At 45.4% G+C, this 26,900-nt stretch overlaps 1 protein-coding gene across 14 annotated transcripts in view; it reads right to left on the bottom strand.

The window, feature by feature from the left end:
- LOC120530706 (microtubule-associated protein 2-like) overlaps positions 1-26,900 on the bottom strand; it is a 126,134-nt gene that overhangs the window by 47,575 nt on the left and 51,659 nt on the right. For 12 of the 14 annotated variants that reach the window (XM_039755170.1, XM_039755161.1, XM_039755160.1 and 9 more), the window contains 2 exons: positions 11,861-12,140; positions 3,018-3,131 (listed from right to left, as the gene is read on the bottom strand). In XM_039755170.1, the coding sequence (XP_039611104.1) occupies positions 3,018-3,131; positions 11,861-12,113 (367 nt within the window). In that variant the 5' untranslated portion in view covers positions 12,114-12,140. The remainder of the gene's footprint in view (positions 1-3,017; positions 3,132-11,860; positions 12,141-26,900) is intronic. The other 2 variants (XM_039755165.1, XM_039755173.1) reach the window with 2 other exon arrangements.

A 26,900-nucleotide genomic window follows, 5' to 3' on the forward strand; every position in this document is an offset into this window, starting at 1 on the left:
CCTGTGATGATGCGGTGATCACATTTTAGGTTCTATTATAATGCAACCAGTGCGCAGTTAGTAATGGCTTGTAAATCATTTTAAAAGGAGTTAGACGCAACACACCTCTATGATGATTTATATTCCAAATATACAGGGTTTGTGAAAAAAATCTCCCATTTCAGGCTTACAGCATTTGTGTTCAGTTATTTGGAACGCCTGCATACTTCAATACAGAGGATTACATTTGAATAATTACAAAAAATAAAAGTTAGTAAGAACTATAACCATCTTTTCAGACAATGACTAATTGTTATATATGTATGTCTTTTATCCCAAAGGGAAATATTAAGACATACAATGAAATCTGAATAAAATTAAATTGTTTTTTCAAACGTTGACTCACGGCCTCATAAGAGGAGAGTGCAGAGGTGGGCTAAAGGAGTACATTGCACTTGAGTGGACGGAATAACGTTTTTAAATGAAGCAAACTACGTTACTAGCTAATGAACCTCTGTGGGGTAGGCTTGTGTGTGTGTGTGTGTGTGTGTGTGTCATATCATTTAATTTGGGTTTTTGTAACTGGTGGAAATTAGTTTTAACACCACACAAGGCCCTCTTCTTCTGCCTACACTACTGCTTTACATGTTATTGGCATTTGTTTATTATCTGAGCAGCTATTTAATAGTGAAATGAAAAATGCAGTCTCCCCACCTGAATTTAATATAAAAATGGGGACAATGGAATGGAAAAGAGCCTGCCAGTGAAAGAACTCTAAAAAGAAAAGAGGAGTCTAAGGCGGTGTAACGTTACAATTGTGAGTGTGCACAATACTGATGACACCATGCTGGGCTCCCTTCTCCTTCTGAAGAACTGCTGCCTGTCATATAAGAGCATCGCATGTGCACTGTACTTGTAATAACAATTGTTATAAGCAACGATTACTAGTGGCGGCTCTGAGGCTAGGGATCTGCACTGGTAATCGGGTAGGTTGCCGGTTTGAATCCCGTAAATGCCAATAGGGACTCAGATCTGTTGGGCCCTTAACCTGCAATTGCTGAGCGCTTTGAATAATGAGAAAAGTGCTGTATAAATGCAAAGAATTATTATTATTAAATGATATTTCACAATGAAGTGCAAGACATTTCTTCTCCTAGTTACTGGACATGGCTGTTTCTTCATTTAAAACATTAGAACACTCTGGATGAGAACAGGCCATTCAGACCACCGAAGCTCACCAGTCCTGTCTACTTAATTCTTCCAATAAAACATCAAGTCGAGTTTTGAAAGTCCCTAACGTCTTACTGTCTACCACACTACTTGCTCGCTTATTCAAAGTGTCTGTTTGTGTAAAGAAAAACTTCCTAGTCTTTATGTTTAACATCCGTGGCAGAGCGATGGGCGCTGAGCAGACTCCTGTCAATCCTGGAGAATCCACTGCATCCACTGAACAGGATCATCTCCAGACAGAGGAGCAGCTCCACTGACAGACTGAGGAGACCCCACACTATGCGACTCTTCAGTTCCACCCGGGGGGGTAAACGTTAACGTTATACAAAGTTATTGTCTGTTTTTACATGCATTGTTATCACTCTTTAATTTAATATTTGTTTTGTATCAGTATGCTGCTGCTGGATTATGTGAATTTCCCCTTGAGATTAATAAAGTATCTATCTATCTATCTATCTATCTATCTATCTATCTATCTGTCTATCTATCTATCTATCTATCTATCTATTATATAGTGCCTTTCACATCTATCTATCTATTATATAGTGCCTTTCACATCTATCTATCTATCTATCTATCTATCTATCTATCTATCTATCTATCTATTATATAGTGCCTTTCACATCTATCTATCTATCTATCTATCTATCTATCTATCTATCTATCTATCTATCTATCTATCTATCTATTATATAGTGCCTTTCACATCTATCTATCTATCTATCTATCTATCTATCTATCTATCTATCTATCTATTATATAGTGCCTTTCATCTATCTATCTATCTATCATATAGTGCCTTTCACTTCTATCTATCTATCTATCTATCTATCTATCTATCTATCTATGTGAAATTTCCCCTTCACAAGTTTCCATTTGTGTCCCCATGTTCTTGATGAACTCACTTTAAAGTCACCGCATCGATCCACTGCACTAACTCCCTTCATCATTTTAAACCCTTCACTCAGGTCTCCTCTTAATCTTCTTTTTCTTAAACTGTAGTACTCGGGTGTTGTACCGTGTTAGCCATTATGAATGTAGAGAAAAGCCAAGCAAAATGACACCTTTTACTGGCTAACTAAACAGTTACAATATGCAAGCTTTTGAGGCCCCCGTATCTCGCCTGAAGAAGGGGCCTGAGTTTCCTCGAAAGCTTGCATATTGTAATCTTTTTAGTTAGCCAGTAAAAGGTGTCATTTTGCTTGGCTTTTTGCTTAAACTGTAAAGGCTCAGCTCTTTTCATCTTTCCACATAAAGCATGTGATAAGATCTTTCGCTAAGATCTGAACTCTCACACAATACAAGTGGTGTAAAAGTAGTGCTCCAGATCTCAGCGGGCCATAAGTTCTATTTAATCTGTGGGTCAATGTTATGTCAACATAAAGGAGACGATCAAGGACCCATAATGTACCCTGAAACACAGACAGGGGGCTTTTCATTTAAGTTCCAGGAGGGGCAGAGAGTCTTTAATTTTTGATGTGTGCTGTCAGTCATGGCCTTGTGACACTTGACATTGCCGGTCCTATTAGGTTATTAGTTTGGTTTTAACTAGGGTTCTGTGGAGTGCCGGCTGCAGTAGCTCAGGTCCAAAGTGTACTGTGATCCCGTGCCCTTGTAGATGTCATTTGAGGTAAAGAGGCAGTGCATTGAAGTTACGACTATGAGCAGCACGGCAGGCAATTCTGTGTCCCCTTTCAGGGCTTGTATTCCCTTCAGTTTCATTTAATCCTAATTACATCATCCATTTTATTAGGGTACATATGAGAAATGCAGAGTTAGCGTTGGGAATCCTGTAGCTGACATCTCACCTGAGGGTAACTGTTTTGCAGTGTCCTTGTGCTGGAAGTCCTTGTCCTGCTCCCCCTTCAGCACAGCTACAGCCTCGGCCGTCACCTCCTGAACTATTCTTGCTGACACTTGCTCTGCAGGATACAAAGCACATGTTTGCAATGTCAGACAAGGTAAGACAGTGTGAAGGGCAGCTTCCCTGCAGTAGAGATCTTGATAATTTGAGAGTCCCCATCCGCTCACCACTAATTTATATTCCGACCTCAAAATCGTACTATTTACAAAGGCACACAAGTATCATTTTGTTCAGTTATTGAAATCATCCACTGACCACCGTCCTTCAAGAGTTCCAGACCGACGTTATCTTTTTGCTGACCGTTTGAGTAAATCTTGCAGCCTTTATTCATTTCTTATGCTGGATTGTCCACCTTCCTTTCCTCCTATTTTGGGGCGGCATTGGGAACTCCAGTAAGGGTCTGTAACAAAGTGCATCTCCTCTTCAACTATACATAATACGGAGCACTAAAGAGCAAGCAGACTTGAGCCAGGGTTGTGAGGAAAAAGTAGAAGAGTTCAATCTCGTTAGCTTTAGGAGACACGTGCTGAAAGGAGACCTGGCACAAAGACTGAAGAGAATGAGGATTAAAGTAAAAGTAAAGTTGGTGGTAGCTGACGCTTCAGAAGAAGCGCTAATGTAACTACACAGCAGAATGCCACAAATATTTGTTCCTACAGAGAATTGCTGATCCACGGAGCCTGTTGGTTGAATTCGGTATGAACTGGACACCCTGTGTGACGAGCCATTGTTTTATTCACTGGTCACATGCTGACCTTTCACGACAGGCAGACTCATTCTTATGTGCATGTCAGCCCACTTCAAGATAAACCACCCATTAGTTTTGGTTTCTGATGTTCGAGGATTCTGATACTGTGGGTTTGTACCTCTTCATCTGGGTCCTGTGTCGTGGAGCACAGGCATAGCGTAGCGCTCTTTTAAAGCCCATACAGTATGAAGAGAGCTGGCAGTGTCTAATGTGGCCCTTCACTTTCTAGCCAGTGTTTAAAGCCATACGTTAATGTTAATTGGATGTCTTCAAATACTCAGGTGGCAGTGGTTTATGACAGTGCCCACTGTCACTCAGGAGTCTTGTTACCTACTGGGACAGAACCACAATAGTAAGTACAAATGGTTTACTTCCTAGAACACAAGGCCTTGCAGTGAGTCAGTGGAGGGAGACCCTCCTGTTTGGAATCGGACACTTTTAGGACGATACGTTCAGCACACAGGACAGTGGATGTGCCAGGGCAGTGGATGTGCCAGTGCGGTTTGAACCCAAGACATGTTGACGCACATTAGGTGATTAACACCTTAGCATGATATCAGACCGTTCCATCAATCCTGACTAAATCAGAATTTTGCCCTGCATTACTTTTATGTAAAAATCAAATTAAAAGTAAAGTCCACTGACAATTTTCTAGTGTGCTGAACTGACGTCAGTCTCATTTGACTTTTGCACGTGTGCATTTTCAGGCCTCTGTAACCCCAAATAAGGGGTTAGACTGCCATTTGTCTTCTGGACTCTGGGGTCAGAGTCCACTGTACGATGAAGCTACGGGGAATATCTTGAGTCAGTGCTTTATAGGATTATTTAAAGACAACAAACTACTACTGTGACTCAATCCAAACTCATGCCAGAAACTGAAGCGAGAGGGCATGGATAGAATGACGCTGATGGTGACTGTGAAACTCTGAAGAGCTAGCTGGGTTGTAATGCTACGGGCAGATGACCTAAGACTTTACAACTTCAGGATTACCTTCCTGTAAAAACATGAACGAGGTGAGCTACATTCTGTAAGCTTTACTTTAAGTATTCCATCATAATAACTTGATTTATTTAGCATACCTTCTTCATACAACTCCACAGACTAATCAATAAAACAACAAATAAATACAGGGTGAGTCAAAATGATGTTAACATTTGAATGGCGGAAACACTTTATTCACAAAACACCCTTCATATGTGTGAGATGATTTATAGGAACGTCTCCACCTGCTCGCCATCACGTTCAACACGTGTACCATCTGTGGCACATTCACTGTATACTAACATATATGTGGCAGTGCCAGTACTGTTCACAGAATTTGGACTCACCCTGTATATACCATAGTTATTTGGATATTATCAATACTTAATATGAAGACAACATCTAATAGATAGATGTAAGTGTACTAAACAGACAAAGCAACCTGGGCATTGGTAAACAAAATGGAAACACGAAAGTGCCAAACAAATGTTCACTCTCCTCAGAAACAGGTTCATATTGATGTGTAATTAAAAGCCTTATGCACAAAGATGGCAAGAGAACTGCCAGCTCTGATCGACATGTATGTACAGTATGTACACAGCAGAGATGTGCATTTGACTTGGCACTCACCTGATCACTGGCACACTGCTTTCTCCAGAAGGTGCCAGTAACAGACGCGCTACTCTGTATTCCTTTTTTTTCTTTACATTGTGAAGCACTTTGTGATGTTGGGGGCTGACAAAGCTATGTATGGCAGCAGAAATCACAAGTGATGAGTTCTGAGTCCACAAACTACAAATCTAAAGGTAATAACTGGACCAAAAGAGAACACTGCTGATTCAGGTTTGGCTGGTAATGAAGGATCTGGACAAAAGACATTTAAGCAGATAAGTAAAGTGCAGCAAATTATGCATGGAGGCCAAACCTGTGGGATTAATGCCTCGAGGCAGGCACTTGTAGTTGGTTTTGAACGTGAAAAGGGGATTCACAACAATAAGATGCATCCATTTTCTGTACCCACTTTGTCCAATTCAGAGTTGCAGGGGCCAAGCCTGAAAAGGACTCCAGTTCATCATGGTGTGCACTCACAAGCACCAGGAGGGTTAAAGCCACTGATAAAATGAACACAAACACGAGCACACGGAGAAAGAAAACCCACAGGAAGCCATGCAGATATCACACGGACAGAGACCAGGCCTCGGCTTCTAAAGCCGTGAGACACTGTACCCACTGCGCCACCCTGCCACCCAGCATGTTAAACATAACCTACAGCTCGGGCATATCTAACTTATCTTATAAAGCTGTTAAATACCCAGTAGGAGGGGATGCACTGTCAGTTGGGTGGATACCAGAACTGTGTTAATAGCAACTGAGGACACACACACACACACACACACACACACAGAGGTTTTTATTTTCTCAGGACGTTCACTTGACTGGAGTGATTTTTCCTCTCCTCTGTTGTCAACTGGCCATATCTCAGTTCTAATATTAGTGGACTTTAACTGTTGAGATGTGTTCACGTGGATCAAATGAATTAATTCAATAAAATTGCTCTCTTTTACTTACTACGAGTTCAGCCTTCTGATGGCATTCATGTAACTGCGTGGCGTGAGGTTTAATTCCTTCTGTTATTGCGTTGGTGGTCAAGCGCCCACAGCCTGTGCACATTAAGGAGCGCCATACAGATCATTTCAAGTCAATACTGAAGTACATTTTATTTACACAGCTTTACATGAAAAAGAAAAGAAAATGGGGCAAAATATGTAGAAATGGATTTTTGCACGAATACTGCAGCACATGCTACTGTAGGTGACCTGCCAGCCCCTCGCCCAAAGCAGTCCATGCCACAGCCCGTCTCACTTGTTCGCAGCACGTTGTCACTGTTTGCACATATGGCACAGTGCCATGGCGTTTTAGTCATTACATGGCGGACGAGCCTTACCTAAACGAGCGCGCGCACACACACACACACACACACACACACTCTTGGCCTGAGCACACCCTTTCATTTGCTAAATGGGATGGGGTTTCCATAGCAACTGGAGCAGTTGAATGTGGGGTTGCATTGCTTAATGCAGAATAAGCACATTCAGCAAAGAAAAGCATGTATTCCTGCCAAATACGCATGTCTCCTCCACTGTGGCTCTTCAGTTTGGTTTGCTGAATGGGATGTCGTTTCCATAGAAATGTGGAGCTTCATGACTTCATGCTGTTGAGTGTGTTCAGCAAACTAACTCGAGTGCCAATGCCAAATGTGAATTTCTCCACTGCAGCTCTTAACTTTGTCTTAGAAAATAAAACGAGTGGGCATGGATAGAATGTCTTTGTCTTAGGTGGCACCTGGCAGTACGTCTCTATCTCCCAAGAAGCCAGTCTCCTTGTCATGGTTCTGGCAGGCAATCGCAAGCAGCCAGCTGGTCTTTATTTTATTTTTTTTGATAGTCACCATACCGGCCATCATGGATCCCAGTCACTGCAGAACTAAGTGAGCCTGGGATGGACCATCGCATATCGCAGGGCTCACCTGTATACAGGTGGAGGGGGCAGCATGTCAAAGCAAAAGAAAAGGGACGTCCTTTCACTGCCCACCTCCTTGGTTCAGGTGTCTTCATTTGGGCACCACAGTTATTCTCATCATCATCATCATCATCATTATCATTACTTCTAGAAGATGCTTTTAAGGGTAATTGTTAGTGAGGCCTTATTTGATATTTAAAACTTTTTAAATGACAGATTTGTAAGAAAGTTGAAGTCGAAGAAATTAAATGAGGGTAATAAGTTTAATACTATCTCTCTATATATAAAATCCAATGTCTGTCTGTCTGTCTGGCTGTATATCTGTCCACGTTTCACGAGTGTAGATCAGGTTTTTTTCTAGAATTTTCTTGAACATTCCGGTTGATTTTGCGACTTCTCTCATCACACTAAGTATCAGAGTTCACTTGTGGTACCAATTTATTTGCATGAATCCGAGAGAGAGCCGGAGGTGCCAGGGCCCTCCTCACTCACGCGCCAGCCTCGGGTAGCTTGTGAATGAGAGAACTACTTAACAGGTTCAGATTGGGCTTTTTTCTAGAATTTGTTTGAACATTCTGGTTGATTTTCCGACTTCTGTCATTGTGCTAAGAACCACAGGTTGCTTGCAGGAGCGACATCTTCACACTAATCTGAGAGAGAGGCTGCGGGCCGTCAGGAGTGGGGAGTCGATCTACCGGATGCCACATGATTTTTAAAGTTTGTCCATTTTCACTACCACACGGGTGGAGGCGGTGGGGATGGCTAGTCATTTATATAAGCATGTGGAATATATGAAATACTGTATTACTTAATGTATCTCAGTTGTTCTGTACTTTACTTATCGTAACACCTGTTTAGAAGACTAATAAACGAGGGGAGGAGAACTGTAAGGCGTATATTAATTAGTGTGTATTTGCCAGCATTTTTATTTTATGAATAATTATTTTGTGGGTGTGGTTTCTATTACGGTATATTCACTGTGTTGGCTCGAGGAAGCTTATGTCCCCAGAGGTTGATTTGGGGAGATGGTCATCCATGAAGTCAGCTTTCCTTTGCTATGTCAGTTCCTGTGTGGGTTGTGACTAGGCGAGCCTTTGATTAATGGCGTAAACCAACCAGAAAACAAACAAATGAATGGACACACATAAAATAAACATATTTTCATAAACCTTTAGTAAGCACATTCCAGCTTGTCAAAATATGACTGGGAAGTTGCCAAAGTGACGCCAGTCTACAAAAAAATGTGCTTAAAATGTGTCTCGTAATTACATGTATAAGCCATCCTTCTGCCCATGTCAGATCATGGAAACTATAATTAGGAATAAATTAGAAGGCAACTTAAATAAAAATAATATTCTAAATAGTAGTATGGGTTCATGAGAGAGAGAGGAGGATTTAGCCAAATCAGCTTGTAAGACAGAGAGAAAAGCAAAGCGCGTGACAGAACGACTGTTAGACGTGCCTCTGATGTACGAATGTGCACTTCAGTCTGCTTATTCTACGAGTGAGACCCTCACGTGTCATCAGCGGAGTCCCACAGGGGACTGTCCTCCAGGACAGCACTGATCCGATGGATGAACAGGTGGCTGAAGGCGCAGCACTTCAATACTGAGGAGGTGGCAGACACAATTCAGGGATGAAAACCGCGTACGTCACGTGTCATGTGCTTCATGCAGGCCAAAGGAACTTCAGCTGTAAATGCAAGGTAGGCAATGGTGGCCTTCAGGACGAAACCCCTGGAAAAGATTTCAGTTCTGTGGACACACATTTTTCATCAGCCAGCCAGGACATAAAAGCACATAAAAAGGCAAATAAAATGTTAGGCCGTATGGCAGAAAGATCAAGGGAGGTTCTGCTCAAAGAATTTAATGAGGCAGCATCTGGACTCGCCACCATATGAAAAGGCTGATGTTTCCAAAACATGACCGTCCCTTCATAAAGCTGTGACTTTAGCAGTTAAATAGTTTTATCACGGTGAATGAAAGGAAAGAATGACTTATTTTTGAAAATAAAAATTGTACAGTATATCTGTATTCTCCTGCCCTAGCTGTGCTTGAGTCGGGCTCAGTGAGGCTTGCCTCAAATTTAGGGCCTCCGTCAGAAAGGATTACTTGATGGTGACCCTGGTGCTGTTTCACTCAAAAATCAAATCGGCTTTTAACATTTTACGGTGCTTGTTACTGTGCCAAGACATCGTCCACAGTCTTACACGTCGCCCCAGAAGTAGTCAGATTGTGTTCAGGGGTGCTGAAAATGAGCAAATACACTGAAAAAAACAAAGGTGGAAAAGCTGACTCACAATTCCTGCCCAATATAGAAAAGTTTATAAAGAGCAGTAAAGGCTTTGCAGGATCTTTTACAGGAGATGAAAAGCTAAATGTCCGTCATAAACTGGGAGTTGAATTGAGGCATTCGGAATGATCAGGAGCATTGTTGAATATTTAAACATTAAATTACACACTCAAGGAGAGCCATAGAAATGAAACGGAAGTGAATTTAAGGCAAGGGTGCGAGCGAAAGAGCGAGAGAGCGAGCTGCTCTTCACACAAATCTGAAAGAAAGTGCCGAGCCGTGGACTTCAAGTGGAGCACCACGAGAGCGGATGTGGATGAGCTGTTGGCACAGCTGAGCGGTTGGCTAAGCCAAGTCAGTCTGACGCACTGAACGATTTCCTAATTCGTGAAGTTTCTTATGTTCCAGATGTTCTGTAATTTATACATTAACAGTAAGAATGTTTCAAATTGACGTCTTGGAGACCATACAGTGAGATGTACGCTTACATTTAGTTGGGAGGTAACTGGGGTCCCTCGAGCCGGTGAGTGTTTGTCCTTGTAACTCATTAAGCTTTGTTGTGATGCTACTTAACCTCAACTGAACTGAGCGCGTGCGCGAGGGGCTGGTGGGAATGTGGGCGCCCCTCGGCTGTTGTCAGGGTGGCGCCAGTGTGCTGCACTCTTTGATTCGCTTAGGATTTTTGTATTTATATGTTTATGCAGTTCATCTCGTCTTGTCATGTTGTGGTATCCTTAAATCAAAATGGCCGCAGCCATCTGTTTAATCCGAGTTTTCAGTTATCTGAGGAAGTGTCGGTGCACATTACCTCGGATAGTCAGGGGGTCTACTGTAGTTTCATTTCCTTCTGAATGCCACCGTTTTTATTATTAGTACTAGGCTGACCCGCCTTTTATGGCGACTGACGTTTAAGTTGACCACTTCTTAAGGCAATTCAATATGTTGATCAACTTGATATTTTATACAAACTCATCAATTTGGTGTTATTGCATTTGAGCGCTATTACTTTAATACTCGTAGTTTCTGTTATTTTTGTGATGAAATTTAAACTTTTTTTCTATATTGAGGTCGCCCTTCTGAACCCCCCTGATATTTACTATGCGGTGAGACATTTGTACTCCATCAACATGAATTATTTCCAGAGACATCATTTCGTCTATTTTTCCAACGCATCGCGCACAAAAGCAAGGGAACGATGGGAGCACCAGAACTCTGCTCACATCGCGCTTCGTCCCGATAAGCCGCAAGTAGTAAGTCTGTAATAAGCGGAATACCACTACGCTTTCCACTCACGGGACGGAAGGACAATCCTGACCGCTTTTATATAGTAAGAAAGAAGAAGAAGATATCGCACAGTCTGGAGTGGAAAATCATCTTTTACCTGGAAAAACGAAACTACAAATCCCATCATGCATTGCAAAATGGACGGGGCGTGTGTGAAACTCCACACCTGCGTAGCACTCACGGGACGGAAGGACAATCCCGACCGCTTTTATACAGAAGGATTATTCATTGAAGTCAGTAAATAATTTTGCAATACTCTACCATTGCCTTTAGCAGATCTGACATGACTGTTGCTCAGTTCCCAGTTTTATGTACGGTTGGCGTGTTCTCCCACCTGATGTCCTTATCCCCGATGAGCACATCAGTTCAACTGGCGTCTTTCACTTTACAAGACTGGCATTCTTAGTCCACAGTGCCTGGAGCCCACTTTGATTCCTACCCTAGAGCCTGATTGAAATGTAGGATGATTAGTATTATTCTTATTGATCTGTTATGTTTGGCTGACACCTCCACCCAAGATGGCTTACAAGTTCTGGATTCATTACAGCTGGTTACACATAAATTGTACAGCCGGAGTTCAGGAACGTTGGCCGAGGTGCTCAGGGTCACACAGCGAGTGTCAGGCAGGTGGCCTGTGACCTTAACATGGTCTGTAGATGCCAAGTGTCCAGTGCCCACTAATTGACAACATCACCCTAGGGGTAGGGTTGGAGTTCCTTACCTTCTTTGTATGAGCACAGTAAGAAAAGTGTGAACAACTGCATCCGGTTACTTCTTTTAAGCCCTATGGGGCCGACTTTCATAATGTCATGGCTGGCCAGAGTGTTGGACGACATTAATGCAGAAGATCTGAAATGCACTCAGTTTAGAAAGTTTCATCCATAAGCAGGAACACAAAAAGAGAATTCTGCTGAACAAAAGAACAAGTTAGGTGAGTAGAGGAAGTCTGTAAACCATTTACCTGCTGTTACCACATCCTCTGAAGGAATATCTCCATTGAATCCATTCTCTTTGGCCGCTGCATAGGAGTCGGGTCCATGAGCGCCTCCTGTAGGGCAGCCCCGGTAGGAAGTGTAGCCATTCTCATTGTGTGCCACAGAGGGCAGCTGCTCCCTGAATTCGGCTGGTGCATGGGGGTGAGCCGCACTGTCACCATGGGAGCCCGGTGCTGCCCACTGTGGTAGGCTCTCCTCGGGCTGTCTGCCGTCCGCCATTGTGAGGAAACGGGCTGCGTGACGTTCCTGGCGGCAAAAAGAGACAACATCAGGCGTCCATTAGGGGCTCACAGAAGTGCATTTGAAAGGCGCAGGAAGGGTCGCCCTCTTTGTATGTCACACACATTTCTTTTATAGAATTAAAGATGAATTATTGTGATTTTTTTTTTTAAAAGTATGATAAATAACAAACAAAGAAGAAAGGGAGAGGCATTGCGGGATAACTGTTTAAAAGTCACTGTGACAGAAGTGCAGTGGCGCTGAGGACGGGGTGACAGCCTTGGAGTTTTGGAGCTGGCCATGTGCTAGAGGCTAATGGGAAAGTCATACTTCGCTTGGCCTCCTCCATGAAAATCTCGATGGTGCAAGTGAAGAAGCTGCAGACCAGTGATTGAGAGGACTCCGTCATATTTATTTTATAATGAAAGCCACAAATGCAGACTTCTCTCTCGGTTCATTTTTAAAGTGGTGGGTGTCAGGAGGCTGCCAGGTGCTCATTTGTGCTTTGGTCCTGCCAGTTTTTGCCAATAGTTGCCCATCACATGTGACCTTCTTGTACCCCTGCTCCTCACATGCAGTGTATGCATTGGGTGGACAGCCCAGTTGGCATGTGGGTCCTTTAGCTATGCACTTTCGCCACGATCTATGACACCTTTTTAAGTGAAGTCCCTGCTTGCTGCGAAGGACTCCTCTGTCCAGCTGTGTGCTATGACAGGCATCTACTGGGTGAACTTGTAAAACATTACACTTGGCAGCAGGGACTGAAGAACGTTGTTGTCTGCAGTTGTCCTTGTGTTGCAAGTGACTGCTAGGCAAGGAACGCCCTCATTATTTCAGGATGTGTTTGTCCCCCTCATCTGTGTGCAGGACCTCTCATGGACCTTTGGTGATGCAGCATCTCCAGATGTGGCCTTACAGTTTCTGCCTGACTTATTGCCTGAGCTGCATTGTCCATATACTGCCCAGCTTTTGTGTGTGTGTCCCTCAAAGATAGATTCGGGTCACACCGGTTGGTTCCCACTTTCTCCTTCTAATTTACCACCAGTCTTTTGGCCTTTTAGAAACTACTTGATAGCTGGCGGCTCTTATATGAGTTTGAGGCTCTGTGGAAATTGGAAGATTTTACATTTAATAGTCTATTTAGAATCATAAAGTGAAAAAACTTAACAATAATTTATTATTCATTCCAACAGGCCCCATCAGCGGTACACAGTGCTCAGTGCCCAGGTACAGTAAACGTCTAGAGAGTCCACATCACATGTGGATGGGTATACGGCCATCAAAGCCAGATGTGGAAAACAAGCCTAATAAGAACAAGAGGGTCACCGGGAACATCTGACGTTTCAGGCCAGTGGTATGGACACATACAGGAAATGCAGGCATGAGGTAAGAGGTGCTGAATGTCAGCACAGGGAGAAGCTGAAGAGCGAGTCTGGGTGGCCGTTTGTGAAAGCATGGCGGGGATTACAGATGGTTAAGGTTGACAAACTGACGCCTAATCCATCGCTTTGATCGTGAGTGTGAATGCCTGCAGCACCACATGAGTCACGTGAGTCACGTGAGTCGGTGTCCAGTAAGGAGGAATGTAAGGGCAGGTTTTTGAAAACATGCAGCAGTCATTTAGTTGATGCTGTCACAGACATCTTTCAAGTCTCACTTAGAGAATCGGGGTCCCCACAAGTGGATCTCCTCAAGGACTACAGACTGGTCCAACTCTCTCGCACCTCAGGCCATCCTAGCCCCCCTGGATAATAAACCCCCTTATGATACAGTCCTCTTTCACACTGTTGTGCCATCAGATCTTGGGCCCTGGTGCAGCTGTGTTTTGGACTTCCTAACTGTAGCTGGCAGACCCCAGCATGTGTGAACTGGCAGCATCACATCCTTCACTTTCATCATTGACACGGGCACTCCAGTGGGCAGTGCACTGAGCTTCGTGTCAATCACAGTGCCAACCACCGCATCGTTAAACTTACTGGTGATACCACCCCAGTAGACCAGTTCATTAACAATGATGACACAGTGGTGGCAGGACAACAAATGTCAGCAAGACCAATCTGCTGGTCGTAGGCCTCAAGAAGCAGGATAAGACCACCACGCTGCTGCTGTCATTGGAGAGGATGTTGTGGAGATGGAGATGGTTAGCTGGTGTACATTTGTCATTGTCACTAATGATCTGGACTGGGCACATATCAGCCACAGTGCAAAGGGCTCACAGTGCCTTTTATTTCACCTGGATGTCTCCATTCGTCCTCGGCAGCCTCTCTGAGCGCAGAGTGAAAGTGTACCCTGTCCTCAATGGCTGTGTCACATCCTGTTAGGGCCACTGCTCCGCTCAGGAGGACAGAGCACAGCAGAGCTCCGGATACTCCTGTCACACAGCGGCCATCTATTCAGGAGGTGGTGTGCGACACACCCCGTCTTAGAGGTGCGAACCTCGTTACTGAAGACCTCGGCTCTCCTGCGCTGTCACTTGTTGTGTTAGCTTCCAGTTTGTCCCTCCACGGAAAATGCAGGATTGTTTTTGTATGTTGTGTGTGTGCGGGTGTATTCACTATATGATTTTATGATGAGCTTTTTCTTTGTCTTTTTGTATTATTGTCACTTGTCTGAGGGAGACAAGCAATGAAGAATTTCAGTGTGCTTTGTACCCCGATTGCAAACTTGAACTGAACAATAAGGACGGCTGCCCACTGTGGAAATGCAACGTGAGGGCTGTGGGCCAGCGTCCCTTTCTCTGTCTCTTTCTTTTCTGTCCGGCCTCATTCCCTAAATGAAGTATGCCTGCCATCTTTTCCGCTTTGAACTGTACCTCAAGATTCACTTGTCCCTTGTCCTCTTTGCAGGTGTCACATCATGAGCTCCCTTTCTATAGGGGCTATTGATGTGCTTTTTGGGTCACGCAATCTTTTATCCAATCTAAGAAAGTAGTGCAGATTCTGACAGAGTGCCGTCTCTGGACAGCATGGAGTTTAGCCCAAAATGCAATGAGGCAGCGTGCCAACCCTAATATCACCCTGGCAGAGAAATGAAACTCTTTTATGACAGACAGGCTGAAAGGCCAAATTGCTGCCGTGCACTTTGATGGCTGATTCACAGCTCCTCTAATTAGAAGTGAATGCTGATGTGGGTTCTTTTTTCAGGAGTTCATTACCTTCAGTTATATTTAAACAAGAAGTGTCACCCTTCAAATGACTCACCGTAAAAGGTGCAGTGTATGGGGCGCTGCCGAGGTGCGATTGATGTTAGCTTTCCCTTTCTCTTCACTTTGTTTCCTATTCTCTTTGGTTGTTCGTTTATTTAAATGCAGTTTTTCATATGAAGTTATCAATCCCGTTTTTTGGTCTGATTCTGTTCTGTGTATCAATTACTGCCTGGCCTCTTGTTTGTTTTATTCTGCAGTTTATTGGCGTTCTTTGTTATCTGCCCTGTCTCCTTTATGTGGAGCCCAAGGAGGCGGGGCCACCTGATTAGGCATTGGGGTGCTGACATCCGCAGGATTTCAGAGGGATCAACACCTCAGGCCTTGCATTTCTTTGGATTCCTGGCTTTTGTGATTTTGTCCAGTTCTGTCTATACGGTCCGGCTTTAGGTTTTGTAACTCATCAGATTTGTTGATTCATATTTTGCAAAACCTATTTTTTCCTTTTTGTTCAGCCTTGCCTTTTATTCTGTCCCTTTGAATTCTTGAACACATTTTTGAATATTGAAGGAAGTTTTATTTTCCTGTGGTTTTTGTTTTTTTGTTTCTCTCTCTGTCTCTCCACTTGATATTTGTGGACATTCTGAATGAGCCTCACTTTGGTTCTGTGCAGGCCGTAAAGGTTGCCTTTTAAGTTTGGGTTGAGCGCTCACTGGCTAAGAAGCCCCATAGCCATCACATCCAAGCTGGTTGGCCGCACTTTCAGGGCACACTCGCCACACATATAGCAGGTTCATGCCATGCCATGCCATGCAGTACCATACTTTACGGGTGGGCAGCAAACCACAGGCCTTCTGGGCTTGGCTGCTGGCGTGTGATCTCGGACAGGAAAGGCCGCAGCTTCAAGCTGGGTAATAAAGTTATTAGCTTGAAAGATGGAAATGAGACAGGGCTCAAAGCAGCAGTAAAAGGCTAAACAAAGTGATCAAGCAATAAACGAGAAAACCTAAAATACGAAACAAGTTACAAGGGCTAGAAGGCACGAAGCTTGAGCAGCCAGAGCAGAACTCCTAGCCCTCTCCTCTCGTGGCTGCCTCAGTGACGCCTTTGCCATGCAGCCATAAAAGAATAGATGGGTAGGCCGAGGTGGAGCTACACGACACTAAGGGAGCAAGAGGAAGTCACCAGCATGAAGGTGCCAGCACATGCCCATGGAAGTTAACATCACCCTCGTATACCAGCACTCGCTCATGGCGAGTCGCTACTCCGCACAGCAACGCGTTCACACTGCATCAGGAAACAAGAGCCAGGGTCTGAGCCGAGTGCAGGTGTCGTAAGTGAAGGGAGCTTTGCTGTGTGGTGACTTAGACCTGCCCTGACATCAGGAGGGTCCCACGGTCCCAGGCTGCCCCCCAGTCGTAAACCCTAGAAAGGAAGCTCAACGGCAGCGAGGCTGAAGGCACTTGCATTGCAGACGCTTCATAAAGCGAGCCAGGAATCTGTAAGCAGACTTTATTTGCCTTTTAAAGTGTTGCATCATGTTTTTTATGTATTGTGCCAGACAAACAGCTGGCACTGTGATCAAGCAGTTCATCCGTCTGGGCAGGAATCCCTTTCTACAAGAGCGAGCTTTGCATGTCTTAAATTGCTCTCCCATCTGGACTTTGGATCAAAAACCAACAAATACTAACTAAGCGTGTAAAAGATCCCGCTACACATCCACGAGGTCCCACTTGAACTGTAAATGTACGTTTCAGTCGCTGGCGCCTTCGTTTGGGGCCGCTTTCTGGGATGCTCTTGTTTCTTTCTATTGAACTAAGCAGCCAATCGGAGGCAGAGGTTTGCAGACGTTTGTGTCACGTCAGTGTCTTTGAGGCGTAGTGCCAGCTGGGCCACTGCATGGCAGAATGGGCGTCCTGTGCAGAACCCCGCGACTCGACAGTTGGGTGTTGTGAGGACGCTGAAGGTGTTATTTAGACATCCTGTTGGCACTAATGGACCAAGAAGTCCTACAGTGCGGGAATGGACGAAGGGCTCTGGCAGACATGTCTTGTCGTGGCTTTGAGAGGAAATGCCACACGATTAGACCATGACCTTGTCACTGGTATCCCACTTTCTGTTTTAAATCCACTCGGTGCTTGCGTCCTCCAGTAAATGCGTGTCAAACACCTGGACGTTGTGTCTTTTCAATGCTCGAATTTGCTGTCACTTTCAAACATCTGCTAGCCTTTGAATGGCACTGGCTGTGCCCTGAGCAGTGGTTTCTTAAATCACCCACCGCAGGACATGGTGGTCCCAGTAACAAGCTGCGACATATTCAAGGGGGATTAAGCCCTGGTGGCTGAAATTGTAACTTCCTGTGGAGGTTCTTGTCAGACTCCATCTTAGCAGGTACTTTGTCTCGTTATTTTGTGACCAGCAGGGGGCACCAGTCCTGGGATCAAAAGATCTTCTTCTTTTTTATTTTAACCAAAATTCTGTTTATTTTTCTCTTAATTCCCAGCTTCCACTGCACTCGGGTAATCTTTGTCCATTGCTTCCCAACTCCAACTCTCCAATTGAGGTGAGACGGCTTCTTTTATGCTGGACCCAGGAGTGTTTCCAGTGCCACAGCATTGCATGATGGATGCACTTCCGGGTCGTCTCGTGGCAGCAGCAGCCACTGGTGCTGGCCCTTCTCTCCATCCCAGTCAGGGTGCCATTGCATTTATGATTTGTGTTTATTTACAGGACACCGAATTCTTTATTGTTCAAGAAGCTTAACTATGCGGTAGACTTTCCATGTAGAAGTTAATAATCTAATAAGTCAGACAGTTAATGACCTGCTACATGGGAGAGCTTCAAGGCTGAGGTGACCCACGCTGGCATTAACTCAGCACGGCCAAGTATACAACCTGCACCTTGGAAAGCTTCAGCGATGACTGGCGAGGTGGACCATGACTGCTAAAAGGATGGAGTGTCGAAGTCCTGCGGTCAGAAACGCTCAGGCCGAGCAGTCAGACTCCTAAGATGTGTGTGACGGTGGCCTGGGGTGATCTGCCTCACTTTCCAGAAGGTTCTCCCACCTGATACCTGCTGCTGTTGGAGCAGATGTGGCCTCACTGCAGCCCTGATTGGATAAATGGATGAGTTACTGCAGAAGAGCTGTCGTGTAATTGGAGGTGGAGGGCACACAGGGGCCAAAGAAAAAGAACGGAAGGGTAAAAGTGAAATCCCACCACTCCTGTAATGGCCTGCGTTTTTTTTCTCAGATTTTAGTTTTCCATCTTTAGCTAATTTCAGGGAAATGGTTCAAAGGGTTAATCGTTAGAGCTTTGGTGTGTCCATGTTCGCAGGACACCCGCCATACACGCTCTGCACCGACACGTGTACCAGAGGCCTGGGCATCGGAAGCCCTGCAGCAGACGCCTGCTGTACATATTTCATGATCCTTGAAAGAAGTCCATGACTTTGACGGTGAAAGACCATGAAGTGTCTGTCTGACTCTGCACTTTGCACAAAGTCAGGGGCTTGAGGCTTTCTGCCACATCGCCCGCCTTGGTGATTCTAATGCCACTAGACGTTCTTTATGAGGCCTGGCAGGGAGCACACAGAGGTGCCAGTGACGAGCGGCTGATGGCTGCACGCTGATTATATCATTGGAAGGAGAGGCCGGATCATCTGACCTGGTTATTGGAGAGTCTGGCAACAGCACTGCGTCAGCGCCATGAAAGAAGACCTAAGACGCAAAGCCCCCCAGACGGTAAAGGAGCCCCCCAGTGTCCCCACGGCCGCAGGCTGGGAGCTGCAGCTACTCAGTAAGTCTGTGCTGCCGTCATCCATGGAGGGCGCTGTGCACAGTATACAAGTCAGCTGGCATGCCGTGATAGTTCACGAAGTAAAGGAGCACACGAAAACGTTTTAGAGTCTGAAAATCAGCTGAATCCCTGGTCTTGTGATGATGACTGGAGACCCCCAGCTAGTCTGCCTTGTAGCTTTGGCCAGTTTCCATCCGAAGAAGCAGAGGGCAGGTAGATAGATCAGAAAGGCACTATATGGAGGAATGTGGCTGGTGCCAAGACAGGCATCACTCCGGGGGGCATTCTGAAGTCTGACGGCCAGACGCAGCCCCAGTAACACCTCTTAGCATCCCATGATGCAATGGGCCGCTGACTGAAGCTCTTCAGGATGATACAGTAGCTCATGGAAAGGGCAGGTAGCTCTAGCAGCCACGGGCTCTACGTTCGCCATCATTGTCTTTCCTCCACGACCAGTTTCTAAAGGCATTTACTGCCTCATTAGAACAGGAGGAGCGAAGTGGACAGATAGATGGTAAGGCGCGCAGTTAAGGCCGACTTCGTTACTGTAAGTAGCACAGCACCTTACAACACAAGTACCACTGGCCAGTGACGGCAGGGCAGAGACTTGAGCGACGGTGCCAATCTGCTCTTTAAAGACAGGCAGCACAGGAATGAGCATCCTGAGCTACGTGGAGAGGGTGGAGGAGTCAGTTCAGCAACCTAACGTGACCGTCGGGGCCGTCATTTCACGTGCCTCGCTTCCTTCGTCCTGCCTCTGTGTAATCAGCAGCGTCTGAAGCGTCTCCCTTGAATTAGGTCAATTTTCATGGTAATGTGGCTGCAGCTGCTGGTACTGCAGATCTCCGTGTATTCATGTCCACCAAGGCCACCGGAGTGTTTCCGAGCATACCAAGCAGAGACGAGTCTGACATGGTGGTCCCAGCCTGGCACAGAGGGCCTGGCACAAGTTCTGTGGGTGGTGGGAGAGGACCTCAGCCCTGGGGGGAGCACATGAAGGTCACAGAGTGGGAGTGAGAGTGAGCCTCGGACCAGGGTCCAAATGCTGGCCTGCTTTACGGACTGACTTTTAGTGTGCCGTGCCGTGCCGTGCCGTGCCGTGCCTTATGAGGACCTGCAGTGACAAATATTAGATGGGGAATCCCAACCGGGACCCCGATACGTTTTCATGTCAAACACTCGAAAGCAAAGCTGTGCAGACATGACAGAGACAGCCCTGCAGGGTTTGTATTCCTCCATGACAGTGACAGTGACAGTGAGGTGACATTTAGACTGTCTCTGTACATACCTGAGTGTTCCAGTCAGGGTTAGGGTTAGGGTCAGTATAACAAAGGGTGTCCAAGAATGGCCTAAGAGGGGCACCTGAAGAGCTGCCCAAGTGCTGCGAGATGGGAACACAACGCCACACACACGTCGCAGAGGTGCCAGGCAGCCATGGACCCGCTGTGCTCTTCTTTTTACCTTTCTTGTGATCTTTTGTATGCTTTTCTATTTATTTGTTTTGTTATTTTTGACACACAGAATGTTGTCTCTGCTCTTCAGATTTCTATTTAGCGCATTTTTAAAGAGATTCCTTTTATCTTTTTGTGACCCTATGACCATGACGTTACAAGGTACGTTGGCTGGAAGTGCATGGCGCTGATGGATGGATGAAGGTTTTGTTTTTCAACTGGCGTTTCATCTTCTGGTCCCCAGTCCCCGTCCTCTCTGTGACAGCCTGGTAACTGGGGTGTTGGTCAGGATAATAATACGGATGTGGACGTCACCAGCACTCATTGTGACAGTGCGGTGTTCTGTCAGGAGTAAGTCAGAGTCACACAGTACCCAAATATCATGTAAGCTTCACTTTTATTGCCTTTAGCTTTAAAAGACGTTATTGTTATTATGAGTGTAAAGGTGAAATATGTTTGAGTTCATGCAAAACCAAACTGGCATGGCCAGTGAAAAGGCAGACGGGCACCAGAGCTGACCTAATACTCCCAACCAGATGACCCACCCAAAAGGGTCACCATGAAAATGTAGCTGTGAACTAAGAAAGTGTGTCAATTGACATCAAACGAAAAAGAAACGAGTGGCTGGCTGGCATCAGCGGCGAATGCATGCCCTGTTAATCATCATGTATCTGAGTTCATCTGAGTACACTCAACGCATGTCAAACAAATTGAATAAAAGCACATTGAGATTAAGGCAAAGTGACATGAAAAGTCAGCCTGGATTAATTAAGCAATTCAAATTTGTTAATAAAAAAAATCAGGGCGACAAATCCTATTAGCAGAAAAAGCAGCAGGATAGAATTGTCCCTTTCTGTCCTCCATTGTCTGGAGTTTGAATGGTACCCGATTTTCAAGAAATGGCCAGCATAGCGCTTGAGGAAAACATCCAGAGACGTGTCCACTTACTCCCTAGGCAGCGCAGACGAATCGATCATGGATTTAATAAGGTACAGTTATCTGTGTTTATACAGTGCCCGTCCCAGTAGGGTGGCTCAGTGCCCTGCAAAGGCTGTTTGATTCAAAGCAGAACAATAAACAGTGAAATAAAAGAAGCAAAGCGTGTCTATATACTGTATACATATATGAAGTGTGGGACATGCTGACAGATCACAATGTAGGAGAGAGAAACAACACACCAAATCAAGGAGAAGTTTACAGACATTGAGGGCACAGTGCCCAGCGGTGCTCAGCGCTCCTACATATAAAAGACCCTAATGGCCCGTGTGGACTCTCCGAGCACAGGCTATTTAACGTGCCTGGGAGGCAGCAGACACTTAGATCTGTTCGTGACCAGCAGAGCTCTTTATGTGTTTTGACAGGTTCCCCAGAGGCCCACTGCAGCCTGAGCGGTCATTGGGAGGACAGAAGTCAGGGAAAACGGCACAGTAGAAACCTGGAGTCTGACCGGGTGGGCACAGTGACTGCACTGAGTGTAATCGGTGCACCAGTTGGGAATTGACTGGCATGGCGTCTGTCTTATTTGGCTTTGCCCTAACCTTGGAACGGCTCTGGAGGCCCAGGCCTTTAATGTAGACTAGAGCTTAGTGAGGCAGAGGAGCCAGCAGCTACCAGACCCCAGGACTGGTGTGAATGGTCTCGCACTGGGGTGTCAAACACACGCTGGAGGGCTGCACTGCTTCAGAGCCGATTCCTGAATTTATCATCCATTACCGTTACTGATGGAACAGACTGATTGTGCCTTGATTTGAAATGTTTTGCTTTTCTTTTCCCTTAACTAGCTAACAAACAATAAGGAGACGCAAAGCGAGCCAGCAGAGGGACTTGGAGCACACGCAGCCTTTGGGCAGATTTGTGTCAAATGAAACTGAATGTAAGTAAATGTGAAGTGACGCATGTAGAAAGTAGAAATGGGAGATGTCAATTCACAGTTCTGTACCCGCTATGAGAAGACTGTCACGTTCTATAGCGCCTTGACGTGTGCAGTACAAGTCACAGGAGGTTCTGCTCAGGCTTTACAACACACTGGTGAGGCCTCATCTGGGGTCCTGGGTGCAGTTTGGGTCTCCATAAAGACAAAGCAGCACAAGAGAAGGTCCAGAGGAGAGCGACTGGGCTGATTGCTGGACTACGAGGTATCAGCTGTGACGAGAGATTGAAGAAGCAGAGCCTCTTGACTTTAAGTAAAAAGGAGATAAAGAGGAGACACGACTGGAGTGCTTAAAATTCTGATCGAGAAATGAGTTCATCAAGAACACGGGGACACAGTTGGAAACTTGGAAAGGGGAAATGTTACACAGACGCCAAGTGGAGGAAGTGACCAAGTAGTGTGGTGGACAGCAGGACTTTAGTGATCTTCAGAACTCGACTCTAAAGATTAGGTGGAAAGGATTAGCGAGCTTTATTGGGCTCTCGTGTAACGGTTTTCTGATATTGCTAATGTTTCTAGCAGATGACCAGCTACAGTAACTCGGGGGTCTCGGACTCTGTTCCTGGATGGCCACCATTTTCACCCCCACCAGTTTCTTAATTAGAAGCCAACTGAATTAAAGCATTAAAACACACTCCATTGTGTGTTCGTGCCCACTGTCTGCCACACCAGATATTGACGATACAACTTGATACAACGTTAATTTTCTTTGTGAGAGCAGCAGTCGGATGTTTTGGGGACCAGACCTGATCAATACGTTTAAGGCCTTTTACTTTTTTTGTTTTCAGATATTTTAATAAAACAGTCATTCTGTGGTGCAGATGAAATCAGGTTAGCTGGTCTTCTGTTAGTCAGCCTTGCATTATTGTTATTGTTTGTCTGCTGGTTAAAGAAAGAAAAATGAAGGGTCCTGAGTGTTAAAAAGGAAGACAACCCAAGGCGAAGATGTCTGCTCCATTAGCAGCAGCAGCAAATGATTCCTAGTGGCGGAGTAAAAAGCTGCAGCCACTACGGCTCTCCGAGTTTCACACCCCTGGTGTAGAGCACACCGAGTCAGAAGACCCAGGCGGGTTATTAGAGGTGGGGATAAAGGAAGCAAAAGGGCGTGTTTTTAGCAGTAATATGCCAGCGTGTGGGCAGGTGGCATAGCCAGCCCAGCAAGTGACTATCTGTGTGTACCATTGGGGCCAACTGGGCCTTTTGTTGATTTGCCCTGATGTTTTCATACTTGACTTAGATTCTTGTAGTAAACAATTTCTTTTTTGTGTATCTGGGGCACTGCCAGCCACTTCATCTCTAGATCAAGGTAATCACTATGAGACACTGCTATGCTTTAAGACGGAAAAGGGCACAAATGATTTAAAGGAGCCGACCAGGAGGAGAAGGGGCATTAAACTCGCTAGGATTTAGGAACCGAAGATCCATCCTGTCTCTCGCTCAACAAGCCAGAAACAGAAGTCGCATGCTGTAGGAGGGCCTAAGGGGTCTTCAGTTGAGTGTGTTCTTGACATCTCTGTTTCGCCTCACTGTTGTAGGTCTTGTTGTTATCTACAGGTTTGGATGATCAGGGAGTTCAAGGTCGTTGTGGCAGTTTACATCACATGGGACACACTCCTGGCTGCTTCTTCATTGCAACCTATGGACAACCGCTTGACAACATGGTGTTGATGAACGTGCACAATTATTTTCTACCCTCTCAAAGCAATTTCCAATGTAAAAAAATAAATGGCAGAAATGGATTATATACGCCAATATGTGCAAGTATAGATTGAGAAATAAAGGCTTAAACAACCGCCATTCATAACAGACTTGAGCAGAGGAGCCGAGTTGAGTCCCACATTTGTGTAACGTGCCATCGCGGCCTGAGCTCAGTTAGAGACGCAGCCGCCTTTAGCGCGACTCCAGTGGGTTTTATCTGCATTAAGTACAAGGGGCTGCCTCTTGAGTGGCTTATTAAAATTCATGTACCTTAAAGAGCTGGATGTCCTTCATTAGCCAGACGTCAGTCAGCATGTCGTCTGGGCTGTTGAAGAATTCAAACCCCAAAGGTGCCGAGCTGTGACTTTCATTCACAGACCGCCGTGGTGGGCTGGAAGCCGCTGTCAGCACTACGCCGTGTGGGCACACTAGTGAGTTTGGGGGGCCGCACACTGACGCAGCAGATACAGTACTACACGTGCGCACATCGCCGAGAGAAGTCATCGACCTCCGCGCATGCATAACTCCCACCCTGCATCTCATTTTCTTCTTATTAAAGTTCTCTGAGGGCGTCGTGGTCCTGGCAGGCCAAAAAGACCCGGAGATGACAGCGAGGCTCAAAGGCAGGGAGACCAACTAGCCCAACGCTGGCTGAAATATCGTTGTGTGTCACGACTTCAGTGAGGCGTAACCCTAGTAACAGATGAGACTTCCTAGCAACTAAATTTCAAAATGGCGGTGTCCGTGAACACCATAAATGGAGATGTGATAGTGTGAAGATATAACAATAAATTATAAGGAAACAACAAAATAACAGTGAAACTAAAATCGGCAAATCCCAAAACCTCAGGGGGAAAAAAATGTAGAAAAGTTTAATAAACACATAAGAAATAAATAAGAAAGTCACAAGAGTAATAACGGGCAGCAAGGAGCGGATTTAACGATGGACGACGAGCAAAACTCTACTGTAGTGGTGAAGAGGAGCCATCAGGAGGCAGCGTTCTCCCACATGTGCAGGAAGGTGGCCTGGGGGTCTCCAGCTCTAATTGTGGAGGGCAGCCCCTTTCTCCATTAGTACCCAATGACTTTGGCTAATGGCACTAACGTCTTTTGTCTTCATTTTAATTGCAGGGTGGCGTTGTGGTTAAGGTTTTGGACCTCAGATCCTTCTACTGACACTGTGTGACCCTGAGCAAGTCACTTGACCTGTCTGCGCTCCCATTGGAGAAACAGAAGAAATGGAACCAGTTGTGCCTCAAATGTTGGATGATGGCGCTCGTCAAAGAATCGGCGGTAGTAGTGAGGTAAGTGACTGGACTTTTTAAGATTCAGAACACTCACTTGTCTCCTTTCTCCTTAACCAGCAATCATACAATAAAGAGATGCCATAGGAGCCAACAGATGGCCAGCTACCTCCAGGGCTCAATCTCAGTTTCTGAAGAGCGTCCCATTTTTTTCTCCAAACTCTTTTGAAGCAAATTTAAAACATTTTTCTTGGACTTGAAATTTCACATTTTTTAATGACTTTGTAATCAGAGAATCAGATTGTAACCTGCTTTCTCCGGTAGGTCAGTCAGTCAGTCAGTCATTTTCCATTTATCCTAACTACAGGGTCACAGACCAGGGTCACAGGGGTCTGCTGGAGCTAATCCTAGCCAGCACAGGGCACAAGGCAGGAAGAAACCCCGAGCAGGGCGCCAGTCCACCACAGGGCACACACACACACACACTAGAGACAATTTAGGATCGCCAATGCACCTAACCTGCATGTCTTTAAGAGGAAACCCACGCAGACACGGGGAGAACATGCAAACCCCACGCAGGGAGGACCCCGTAAGCGAACCCAGACGGGTCTCCTTACTGTGAGGCAGCAGCGCCACCATTACGCCTTCTCCAGTACGTGTTGTTTGAAATGTTTTCTGATTTCTGTTGCATTTTTGAATGTCCCCGTGCACTAATAGTCACAGCTATTTCTAGGCTCAGTTGGTAGGACGTGACAGCCCGTTACACAGTCACACATCCTGTCATTAGAGCCCCAATGAATTGGCTGGCACTGCAAGCAACTGGGTGTCCAATATTGTGGATTCTAGTTAAAGAACAGAGGCTTAGTTAATAGTGATGCTGATCTGTGGTTCTTAACCAAACCGAGTATGAATTCAGGCTAAAACGATGTACGTAGTTAATGTAGGCCAGGCTACAGTTAACAGTCCAAATAGATTATGAGAAAGCGTTTACTCAGCAAATGGAACTTAACTTGTAGAGGCAAAAACGACAAAGGAGAATAAAATTAGGGTGTTTAATAGCCACTGAGCAACATCAGTCTTTAAAGCCAAATGATAAAACGTACTGTAATGTTAACTCTCCGAGATCTTTTCAAGTAAGGAAGACAAAAGCGTCAATGTTAGATAGCTGGTTATACTCGTTAAGTACGGTGCCAGAGAGCACAAGTAAGAGTTTCACTGCACTCTTGGTCCACTCTGACATTCTCTTGTGACCTTGCAGGTTGCCAGCTATGAACCTGTGATGTCTGAGTTAGAAATATGTGCTCCGAATCGGCTCAGTCATCAGAGAGACACGGGAACAAACAGCAGGGCGCCCCCTGGTGACGTCAGCCGAGCTCGCAGTCGGCCCAAACCCTGTGGGCAGCGACATCGGACACACAGCACTAAGGTTAGACTTTCCAGTTTGCGATTCCTCTTTTTTTTCCTGGCTCATGTTTGTTTTGCATCTCCTGGCTCTTCAAAATAAATTCTGGCAGAGCAGGAGCAG

Source organism: Polypterus senegalus, chromosome 6 (genome assembly GCF_016835505.1).
Source record: "Polypterus senegalus isolate Bchr_013 chromosome 6, ASM1683550v1, whole genome shotgun sequence".
Classification (NCBI taxonomy): Eukaryota; Metazoa; Chordata; class Cladistia; order Polypteriformes; family Polypteridae; genus Polypterus; species Polypterus senegalus.